General features: G+C 41.0%; 1 protein-coding gene across 1 annotated transcript in view; it reads right to left on the reverse strand.

Moving 5' to 3' along the window:
* Window positions 1-12,516, reverse strand: part of rab40c (RAB40c, member RAS oncogene family) — a 32,152-nt gene that overhangs the window by 4,417 nt on the left and 15,219 nt on the right. The window contains exons 3-5 of the mRNA XM_036589162.1: window positions 7,953-8,013; window positions 5,933-6,010; window positions 3,461-3,683 (exon numbers count right to left, since the gene is read on the reverse strand). Of these exons, the coding sequence (XP_036445055.1) occupies window positions 3,461-3,683; window positions 5,933-6,010; window positions 7,953-8,013 (362 nt within the window). The remainder of the gene's footprint in view (window positions 1-3,460; window positions 3,684-5,932; window positions 6,011-7,952; window positions 8,014-12,516) is intronic.

Genomic DNA, 12,516 nt, shown 5'->3' on the forward strand with positions numbered 1-12,516 from the left:
GTTATTTTGTATTTATTTTAATGTTATATGGTGCTTTTACTGGCCCACATAAATAGTTAGACAATTTCGTGCAAAAGACATTTGCACAGTTCTATATAAAGGGTTTTTTTTTTTTGTAACACTAACCCTAAATCTAACCCCAGCCTTAACCTCAGAAACCAAAAAGAAATGGTTTTCTTCATTCATTTCTAATAAACAAAACCATTTTTAACTGTTTTTAAAGAAGCATTTTACAAAGTCAGGAAGGTTTTGTTAGTCATTGTATGTTAGTCCTGTTTTTCTCTGGTTTAAATACAAATGCAAGGCATGTTGTCTTAAAAATGTATGAAAACAAACATGCCTCTCTCACACACACACACACACACACACACACACACACACACACACACACACGCCCTGCACAGAACCAACTCTTCCCACACTGCTAAACTGAAACTGAATGAATTCTCCTCTTTATTATAACAAAGAGAGATCAGACGTCATCTTGTCTTATTTCTCACTCCTAATGTGTGTAAATGAAACTTTCCGATTGCGGCTTTTAAACCAGGATGATTTAAGTGCTGATTCCTTTGTGATCATGTGAACCTAAAGGCTTCTACACTCACATCTGCCTACAGATTGGACTGAAATCAGCTGATTTATGTGCAATTCTGAATCTCAGAGCTGCTGTAATTTAATAATCACAAGAAAGCCTCTCGGCTGAGCGACACAGCTGGAGCTGCAGTGCGGTTTGAGGGAAGTTAGAGAGAAAAGAGGGAAGAAAAACAAAAGTACAAAGTGAACCACCAGGGACTCGAACACAGGAGAAGAGTGCATTAACACCACCGAACACTGAACAACACTGCAGGACACTGTGGACTCTCAGGGGATAATAACACAGCGCGAGAGAGCGAGAGAGCAGAAGAAGAGCGAGAGGAGGGAGTATCTGAAAGTCTTCTGTCTCTAATTACGACGCTGGTTTGGATGGTAGACGGTGTGGTTTCCTCACTGTGGGGCAGCTGCGCTGAGGAGAGCACTTTTCACTTCTTCCGTGATCTAAGAACAGATGCAGAGCGTTCACACGACGACGCTCAGCTCTGCCTCAGGCCCACCAGGGCAGCGTTGCGTATAGGCAGGTACACGATGTATATCCACCTCTGAGGAGACTAGTTTACTGTTAAGTATGGACTATATCTAAAATAACTAGCACAACATTTTATAGTTTAAAACAAAAAAAAAAACTCAACTATCAATATTATCACCCCCCTTATAACACCACTATTCAGAAAGTGCGCGATGATTTAAACGTGTATGTAAATAAAACCTTTAATTTCAACACGGCTACAAATAACGAGACTTTCGTTATAGAAGTACCTTCAGTCTGAAGGACAGAATGAAGCACTACCTACAGCTGTTTAAAGCACCTGAACTTGTTGCTTGGATACAGATCACATTCCTTTAAAATGTACTAAAACATCAGCGGGATTAGCATAATCACCATAAAAAACACAGACTGTGTTTATGTGCACTTAATAATCCGATAACTGCAGAAAAATCTGATTTTGTCAGTAATACAATGAGCACGTTTACATGCACGTGAGTTATCAGATAATGGGGAAACTCCAGGTCTACATGAGTCAGACAGTAATGAGATTTCGGCTTTACAACCAGCCAATAAACTCACAGAAGACGATGTGACATAAACGTAACGTAAAACTTCATGACGCTGCTTTTTCAAAACGTCGAGTCCCTTTACCTGAAAATATGAACATACATCATCAAGCAGATGAAGAATATTTAAATCCTTCATTTCGTAAAGCATGTATTCAGTTTCAGCGTCGCTCCAAAAGTGTTTTACTGCGTCTCGTGGCGACGCTGCTCGCTTATTTCCGGTACCGCAGTCTGTTTTCACACATACTCAGACTGAGAAACCCGAAAGAAATCAGAGTAAGAGTTCACAGCACTGAGAAATCTGATTACTGAGCTAAAATCCAGCCTCTTTATCAGATTTCTAGACCTTACTACGATCTAAGAAATCAGTGTGCTGTTTACACAGCCATTTAAATAATCAGGTAACTGCAGAAATCTGATTATAATCGGATTATTGAGCGAGTAAACACACTCAATGACTGTTTCAAATTTGCGTCTTTAAAGTCCCAGAGTAAAGTATTAAAATGTTTTATAATACTAAACCTGAGTGTTATATTAACCCCTTATATGGCCACCAGCAGCTTTATTACACACTTCTATAATATCTCTACCAGTTTGCATTGAAGTTCCTGCAGTTAATAAATAATAAACCTAAGAGCACGTGTGTCAGACTCCAGTCCTCGCGGACCAAAACACTGCAGACTTCAGCTGACTGCCTCATTAAACACACCTGATTCAGCTCATCAGCTAATTAAAAACCTTCATGAACTGAGTTCAGAGCGTCAGATGAGGGTAAACGCTGATCTCTGCAGCACTTTGGACTGGCAGGTCCCCCGTCTGACTCGCCTGCCTTAGTATGTAATAAGCCTGAGATTTTTAGGGGTTAATTATCCAGCAAATATTGAATGAAAAATATAAATAAATAGAAAAAAAAATAACAGCTTATAAACTGCTGATCAGACCCGTCTGAGAACTGTGTGGGCGTGGCTAATGAGCAGCTTGATTGACAGCTCTCTGTCCAACACTCCTAGCCTGCTCCGCCCCTCATATAGAACTAAAATCATTATCCAGCTTTTATGTGACGGAAACTGGACGAAAAAAGTCACGGATGAACAGACGGACAGATGGACAGATGAAGTAACGCGTGAATGAAAGAACAGACGAGCAAACAATGTTTCCATTGGATAAACGAGTGAACAGCACAGGCAGCTACAGACAGGTGGTCTAGCTCACTTCTCTGACTCTGAAACTGCTCTGTGTGGGCGGGGCCACAGACGCAGCCTTGTGATTGGCCAGAGGGAATGCTTACTGAAGTGTTACCCAAGATTAGGACTGCCCAGTTTACACTGAGAGGAGGCAAATGTGGTGAAATATATTGGTCATTTATTGGTCAGTGGAACATTATTCAGAGGGTGAGCTCAGTAATGTTTACTGTTTACCTACAAGAACGAGATTAACCTGACTAGAACACAGATTTAGGTTCCCTGAGTCTTTAAACGCTGCGTTCTAGTGCTGCGCTCTCGCCTACAGAACAGAGGTTCTCCTGTAATGAAAGTCAGTGAAGCCGTGTTGAACCTGACAGATACTTACTAAGCTTATTTTTACCTGCAGCTCATATTCAGACTAAAATTCTCTACTGAAGGCTGCGATCCCCTCTGTAGGCGAGGGGGGGCGTAACAGAGCGAGCTGTAGGAAAATCGTGTGTTTTGCTGAATCAGCAGTGTTTGTTTTGGTCAGACGTTTGTGGTTAGAGGGACACGTTCCAAGCACACAGTACAGTTAGTCATCCACACAGCCTCTCTCTCTCTCTCTCTCTCTCTCTCTGAGTCACCTCGGTTTGGCCTCCAGAACTTCTCCATGCCGTGCCTCATGAGGACGATGCGCGACAGCTCCGTGAACGACTCGATGACGTTGAAGTTGCAGAGCGGACTCACTTCGAAGAAGGTCATGCCGTTCTTCTCGGCGTACGCGCGAGCCTGCTCGGTCGGAACCTGGCGCTTAAACGCCAGGTGCAGCCGATTCCCCACCAGTATCCTCGGCACTCCGGGAGCATGCTGGGAGAGAAAGAGAGAGAGGGATGTTTATATATGAGACGCAGGGGGAGGGATAACAAAAATACAGGAGAGAAATGAGGACAGAGAAAGAGGGAAAAAAGATAAAAAAGGGGAAAATATGAAAGAGTAAAAGAAAAAGAGAGTGATAGAGACTGCATGCAGGGTAGAGACAGACAGGCCGAGAGAGAGCATGCAAGAGAGGTAGACAGAAAGAGAGAGGGAGGTGAGAAAGAGAGCATGAAGGGGAGACAGAAACACAAACCGCAAGAGAGAAGCAGTGCACAAGAGAGGTAAAGAAAAATAGCAAGAAAGAAAATCAGGCAGAAAGAGAAAAACAGGCAGGGTAAAAAAAGAAAGGGGTAGAGAGAGAGGAGAGCGAGAGAGTGTGTGAGAGGAGAGAGAGAGTGTGAGAGTGGGAGGGGAGAATGAGAGAGAGTGAGAGAGAGAGTGTGAGAGAGTGAGAGGGGAGAGAGGGGGAGGGAGAGAGTGTGAGAGAGAGACAGAGTGTGAGAGAGTGAGAGAGGGGAGAGAGAAAGAGAGAGAGAGAGAGAGAGAGAGAGAGAATATAAAGCTCATCAGTTCCACAGCTGTTTTATTTATTTAACTCGGCTTCTGGTCCTTTTAACTGTACAGGGAGAAGAACACAGCCCTGCTCAACAAGGAGCTTTCTGTCTCTCCCTCTGTCTCTCTCTCTGTCTCTCTCTCTGTCTCTCTCTCTGTCTCTCCCATTTCATAGATGGAGGAGGAAAAGAAATGTTCATCCATCACCAGAGGCCAAAAATACCAGCGCTCAACAGAGAGAAACTCACTGTAACACACAGGACCGATACACACGTGTATTACATATATATGTAATATGTCTCATGTTTTATTGTGTGATTGACGTTTTTCATTTTTGAGAAATCCTCTGTCCTTTGTGAGAAACACTAATGATGAATGGACCAACAGAAATGCTCCAAAACCTGCTTGAAATAAAATCCTTCTCCTGTCAAGCTGCCACTTTTTTGAGATACTTGTTTTTGTTTGGATAGAAACAATAGAAACAATATAATAATAATAATAATAATAATAATTAATAGATAGAAGATAGATAGATGGATGGTAACTTTACAGGAAAAAACCTTTGCTTTTAATGTAAGTCAATGGAACATTGGGAGTTTTTCCCAATAACTCTGGGCCATTTCTTTTAGTCCATTCATCATAAAATGTACACACAAGAAAAAGGACAACAGCCATTTTTCAGTTATGTCAAAAACTAAAAAAACTGCAGCGATACACACACACACACACACACTTCATCTTTTTAGTTTTAAACAAATGAAGCTCTGATTTTGTAAACGCAGGTCTTGTTAGGGCTTTCTTGATTCTGAAATTGTAAGCAGTTTCTATACAGAATCACATGCTGGTTGCGGTGTGTGTGTGTGTGTGTGTGTGTGTGTGTGTGTGTCTGTGTGTGTGTGTGTGTGTGTGTGTGTGTGTGTGTGTGTGTGTGTGTGTGTGTGTGTGTGTGTGTGTGTGTGGAGAGAGCTCATCCTCTCTGGCGGACTTCCAGTGTGAGCAAAAGCAGGAAAGGGGGGGGCACAAGCCTCACACTGCACTGCCTCACTGCAGAGCTCTTACTGCTCTACAGCACACAAACACATTTAGTAAAAGTGTGGTGATGTGGTCAGAACGGTTCAGTTTACCATGTCAGGTGTTCTGACCCCAGAAGAACCATGAACATGTGGAGCTATAATAATGTTAATTTATCTAAAAATATGAGTATAAACTCAAGCTGAAGGACAAAGGTTTCTACGGGTGTCTAAGTAGATCCTGTTTAATTTGGAATTGGTCTGAAAAGTCAGGCGGCGCAACCAGTCAGTCAGATGCAGCAACCAGACCAGCACAGTTTAATAACCGTAAAGATTTGAAAACATTCACTATATTTAAGATATATAAATGCTATATATATATATATATATATATATATATATATATATATATACATACACACACACACAATCATATCCTTTTTAATAAGATTTTTAAAAACTGTCATTTTGAACAACCTTACCCAAATATGTAGATCCTGAAACTGTACTAAAACAAGTACGCACACATTCTAGTGCACACGCATAGACGAGTGTATATGCAGGACACAGAGGCATCCATGCACACACAGCGGTCACTCAGCAGGCTCACGTCCATCAACAGCAGCCACTGCAGGACAGCTGTGGAGCTGCTCTAATCCCCCAGCAACGGCCTCTTACCTCATCAATCTCTCTAATCCAGCGGTCAATCCCGTCGAATGACCAGCGGTTGGTGATGTCATAGACCAGCAGGATCCCCTGTGCAGGACAAACAAACAATAAGCATTGTTTCCCCACATCCTGGACACGCAGCAAAGACATTAACTGTGAAAGCAGGACACGTACAAACCGGCCAGAGTGGAATAGAGGAAATCAGAGATCAGGGCTGAAGCTGCTGTTCTGGCTGCTACCTCAGTGACTGCTATGCTCATATATGCTTGGCTATCGGCTAATATGTCATAGTATGTCACATACTGCTTTGCACAGCTCCACATACTCTCAGCACCGTTTACTGCCCGTGTCCTGTTTTGTATTTATTGTAAGTCTCTTGTATTCAGTGCACTGTACTGTCTGCACTGTGTACTGTATTGTGTTCCTGTGTTGGTCCTGGAGGAAGGTTGTTTCATCTATGTACTTGTATACAGCTGAAGTGACAGTAAAGCCTCTTGACCTTAAACTTGAGCTTTTCCAGCCAGAGAGCTCAGACCTGATAGTGGTTCACAACTAAACATTAAACTCTACATCACTCGCAAATAATATCTATATATTACATAAAAAAATGAGGTTTATTGCTTCTGAACAGAGGATTCTTTTGAATTTTACTTTTACTTCTTAATTAAGTAAAAAACTCGGTTTGGTGATCATAAAGCAGCTAGTCATATGCTTTTTTTTTTTTTAAATGGAAAAAAAGGAAACGTCCTCTACAGGGAATAAACGTAAATATGGCTAACTTTAGTGCAAAGTTTCTGTTCATTTGCAGGGATTAAAACGTGCCCAGAATTACTTAAAAATAAGCTGTTACACTGACATCCCCTTTAACGCTACCACTTTGGAGACGGGAGATTTTGTAGCAAATTTTTAAAAATTTACATGTTTATATTTGATAAACCAATAACTGAGGATGTATTTGTCGCACTCTGGATGACTACAATGTTTATGCAATATTAGGTTATTGCTAGTGCTGAGCAGTATGACAATATTTTATTGTTATCAGGATCAATTTTTTTATTGTGATGATCAACATGCTCTTCTGAGCATGTCTGAGCATGTGGATATCATCGGTACTTAAAGAGCACTGACTGCACGCTTCATTACAAAGAGAGCAAACCTAGTCCTGTTTGACTGGATTTAGTGCAGCACAGAGTGAGCAATGCTGAATAAAAAACACTGCACTCTGCATTTTTGAAGGACGTTTTTCAATTTTGCTCTGGTGAAAACATCCTAAATGTGGTCAATATATCCATCTCATTATGATTTTGTTATATAAATACTATAAGATAACCTGTTTCGATACGTTTTCACTTGTTTTAAGGTAGCTTTTTATAGTGAAAGTGTCTCATTTCATTGGCAGATTGTTTTATTTGCTTTGGGAAATGATGCAGATCATTTTGCTTATTTCAAGAAATAATGATTAAAGCAGGAAAATGATTTTGCCAATTGAATAAGACACTTTCACTGGATGAAATGACTTAAAACAAGCAAAACTGTTTAGAAATAATTATAATAAATCACAATATTCTTACAACAATCTCATAAAGATAAATATTAGCCATATTGACTACATTTCATCCATTTTCACTTGCTTTTTTTGTTTCTGTGTCAAAATAGCATGATTCCTATTGTGCACTGTAAAAATTATGTATGATACTTATTATATCATCCACCCCAACTACTGCACTGAAATATCTGCATTTCATTCATTTTACTGCACTTCTACTGTAACCCTACATAAATATTATCATCTTTCTCTGCAGTGCTAATCCAGCCCAACGTAACCCCAGTTTCTACACTTTATACACTACACATGTAGAGTATAAATCACTGAACTCTGCCATGAGAAACACATTATGTGTGCGTAATTCTGATGAGTAAACAAAGGAAGGCAGGGCGTGTCGGGGCAGCGCAGAGCAGGGCACCGATCAAAGTTCCGTCAGCATGGGTCACATGAGACAGGAACCAGCGCTGCGCTGGTCATCCTCACCTGCGCCCCTCTGGAGTAGGAGCGGAAAATGGTGCAGAAGCGTCCCTGTCCCGAAGTGTCCCTGTAAACACAAAAACACGGGGAGAGAAACGAGTCAGGACAGAGAACATTCACAGAACTTTCTCTCTTTCAGTTTGTCATCAGGAACGATCGCTAAACAGGCCAGCATCTAAGATCACAGGGAACGTTCTGGATAACTCGAACACAACATGACCCGGCAGCTCATGACAGCGTCAGCGCCTGGAAAAACGGGTTTAACAGCCTCCACAGCTCAGGCTGACGAACACAAACAGGCTCTAACTGTCTGGAACCAGTGAATTACTGCATGTCCACGTTAAACACCTGCCTACTTCTGTTTTCGAGCGCAGCAGTCAGAGAATCCAAACCACACCTGCGTTATCAGAGATGGCAAACTCTGATTGCAGCGACTGTTCGGAAACGAGAGATGACAGCTAGACTCAACAGGCTGTAGCTGGTGGGGCACGGACCACCCAGATACCAACCGCACTTCAAAACAAACACATATTGTCACGGTTTGTCTGTGTTGTGACGAGCAAATGAGGCCTGTTCTCCCCCAGAGCTACAGGTCTGCCATTAGCGGTGGCCAATATGACAACTGCCCAATTAAACTGGGGAAACTGGGGAAATCGTTAGTAGTTCAAAAGAACGTCAAACCACATTTTATCGTAGAGCATAATTAGTCCTTTTTAACTGTGTTTAGTGCAGTGCAGTAGATAAAAAGCAGAACATAATCACTGTATTCAGTTTTTAATAGTAGCCTTTACGTGTGACACTAGAGTATTTGGTCTCAATATTAAATATGTATCATGTATCATAAAATTGCTTTAACCCCTGTGTGGTGTTCAGGTCTTTGGGCCCCATTTTTAGTGTTTACCAAAAAAAAATGATGCGATTATTATTTAACCTCAGATTCTTGTCCTTTGCTCATTTTCTGTGAAGAACACAAAAAATACCCCATTTTCAGTGCCTTCACTCTGTTCACCCCCCACACATTTATATTACACATTTTAGTGGATATATATAAAATGTATAAATAAATATACACACACACACAGGCAACAGTAGCACTAACACATTAATAAGCAGTACTATTAGCATTAATAGTACTAGTAATAGTTATTATTACTGTACGATTACAAAAGTATTTAACTTATTTAAGTTTTGATATGGTGATATTATTGCTATCGTCCAAAAAGTAGAAAATACCGTGATATAAGTCTGAGCTTATATCGCCCACCCCTAGCGGATAACCCCTCAAACGACGGAGGTACAGAAGGCCAATTATCAGCGCAAGGACACTTATTAATTCACTGGTATTTGAGCCTTCCTCTACATCTCTATCACTGAGATTTGCTCAAATCTCCCACTGTAGCTTGGAAAGTAGTTGACTTTAATGTAGAAATAGGGTGTTGAGTCTCTTGGCTCGCTGGTTTTATGTGTTCAAGGCACTTGCTCATACATTTAGTGTGACAATGTTGAACTTCGCACCCAAAAAGATCCGCTCCACTCCTTCCACTCGGCAAAACTCATCAAAGGCAGACTCCTTCTGGTTCAGACGCATTTTTTTTGTGGAATACACTCTGCCGTCTGAACGCAGCCTAAGAAACTGTGCTTTTCTCTCTCCGAGGGACTCTGTGTACTCTGAAGAACACAATCTCCCTGCAGTGTTCTCTGGTTTCGCATATACAGCATTAGGCGTCGTTCACAAGCACCACTTATTTATCACATCATGAAACTTCTGGCTCTTGCACTTTTTGTACAACCCTTTCATTTTACTCTGCTAATAATGCCGGCGGCCCGGCCGCGCCCCAGAGAGAGAGAGCGAGAGAGGAAGGCTGCCTGATGAGAACGGGCAGTGATTGATGCGGAGGGAGATTGGTATCTGGGCCTCTCTTTAGCGGTATAATTGCGGCTCTCTGGTAAAAGCTCCGTCTCTGTCTGAGGGCCGAAAGCCGCTGTGAAGCGCTGGACTCATCACTCTGAGTACTCTGCTCATTTAACAGCCCTCCATTCGCTCTCAGCAGATCATGCATCACGCTGCATCCTGAAGAGCCAAAAAGGAAAAGGAGATGGCCAGCATAGCTCGGCGGCCACTTCCGCCCCACCTCTCTCGCATTCCAGCATTTAGGAAGACAAGAGCTACAGCTACAGCACTCCGGCAGCAGCAGAGCTGATCTATCTATGCTCTTTTTAGTACATCCTTAGGAAAGTGGTGCTTTAAGGGTTCTTTAGTAAAGGCAGTGGTTTTATATTAAGAGTATTCAATTGTGTGATTTAGGCTACATTAACACAGCAGGTCAAAGTGGCCCAAATCTGATTTTTTTGTTTGGCTGTTCAGATTATCTTTTAAATGTGATCTGTATGCGACATCAGTCTGAACAGATCAGCTCCTAAACTGAGCCGCATGCGCAAAAGAACAGAGCGTCACGCTGCTTCACGGCTCATCCAGAGGGTAAACAATCACGACCGCCAACGAACACCAGTCGCTCCCGGAGGATCAGCTTCATCTTCACCAGCATCACAGGAGCCATCATGAAGCTTCACTGACTGACCGCTGGGCTCATCACCCAGAATGTTTTCAGCTCGCCGTAAAAAGGGCGCGGCCACTTCTTTGGTTCACGTCCTCGGATTCTTTAAACTTTGCTTTCAGACTTTACCTGTTCTTTGATGCTGCAGCCTCTTCAGAGTCTCCTCTAATTTTTGTACAGAAACATCAGTCTAAATGTTTCTGAGTCTCAGCAGTGCTAAGTTATGACGAACGTTGAGTTGGATTGATGTAAAAGTCGCATGAAATCCGATCTGGCTGCTCAGACTGAGCCGCACTGCCGCAGATCGAATACGTAACAGATCTCAGTACCACATATGAAAGCGTCTGAGATCAGAATTGAAAGTGTCAGATTCAGTGTGTTTATCTGTTCACACTGACACACATCTGTGTCACATATGGAGAAAAAGATCAGATTTGGGCCACTTTTACCTGCTGTGTGAACAAAGCCTAAGTGAATGAAAGCTAATCCAGGAGAAGCATTATTTTGCAGGTAAAAGTGGCCCAGATCTGATTTTTTTGTGGTTAATTAACAGCAGGATAGAAATCAACAATAAAAAAGGATAAAAAGGACTAAATTAGAGCTGAGGATGTACTTACTAAACTCCAGAACAACAGAATGTTTAGGTGACGCTGGGTTACTGCACTAAAATACCTGCACTTTTCTTCATTTTACTGCATTTGTAACTCTACAGAAGTAAATCTAAAATAAATGTCTCTGTTATGCTGATCTAACTCAGATTACTTACATTCAGACTGCAGGTAAAAGTGGCCAAAAGCGGCCCAAAGCAGGGAAGGGAAGAAATCAACAACAAAAGGGGATAAAAGGGAGAGCTGAGGTTTACTCTTTATATGATAGCACATACGGTTAAAATCAGAGAACACATTTTATTATTCAATAACAGCCGAGGGTAAAGGGTAATTTGCGACCACGACTCCCTGGCAGAAGAGATACTGTATCTCAGTGGGACCTTCCTGGTTAAATCAAGGATAAATAAATTAAAAATAAAAAACACACCTCCCTAAATGAAGGTGGGCACTAATGTTAATTTTTAATTTGCTACCCAGCATTACAATCAGTTTTTTCCTTATTTAATTAGAAGAAAAATCTGACTCAAGCAATTATTCATGTACTGCGTAAATTAACACAGCAAGTATTTGGGCTGTAATTAAGCCTGTCACAATTATGACATAATTGCCTAATTGCAATTACCTGAGATGATTGCAATTATTTAAGCTGACTGCAATTATTTCGCACGGTTTCACACAGACTCAACACACCCAGTTCACGTGAAAATGTAAATAAAAGAAAGCAGTAAGCGCATTTACTGAGACACATCAGGCTTTAATGGCTGTAATTATCTTGTGAAAGAGCCGTATCATCTGCGTAACTATGGTAAGGAATATCGTTTTCTTTTAGCGTCTTACCTACTGGGAGCATATGAAGAGTTGATTTGCAAAAAGAAATATCTCCATTTGAATTAAATTTCATAAATCTTTTTTTTTTTTATCGTGCATTCCAGGTAATATAAAAAAATCAAACTGATGTTGGGTTGTTTTGATTAATTAATTAACTAATAACATCAAAATGCAGTTAACTTAGAATATTAACCTTTTTTTTAATTTAGTTTTTTGGCAAAAGCAGAGAACTCCTATGGTCAACTCATGTTTCAGAGTTAATCAAAGAGATTTAATGGATACAAGGGCAATAATTAATGCAGGGACCTTCTTTAAAGCAGGCAAAGAGCTGTAAGGGTTCAGAATCTGTTAATAACTCACCACAGTCAGCTAATTTTTTATCATTTTTAATCATTTTATGCAAATGAACTCTTTATATCGCTGCTGTCGGAAGAAAACCTCATATCTCCGAAATGGTAACTTTACAGGAGAAGGAAAAAACATATTTCGCTTTCAATGCAAGTCAATGGAACCAGATGTTTTTCCAAGTCATTTTGGGCCGTTTCTTTTGCTTCATTCATCATAAAATTTACATACAAA

The sequence above is a fragment of the Colossoma macropomum genome, unplaced genomic scaffold, assembly GCF_904425465.1.
Source record: "Colossoma macropomum unplaced genomic scaffold, Colossoma_macropomum, whole genome shotgun sequence".
Taxonomy (NCBI): domain Eukaryota; kingdom Metazoa; phylum Chordata; class Actinopteri; order Characiformes; family Serrasalmidae; genus Colossoma; species Colossoma macropomum.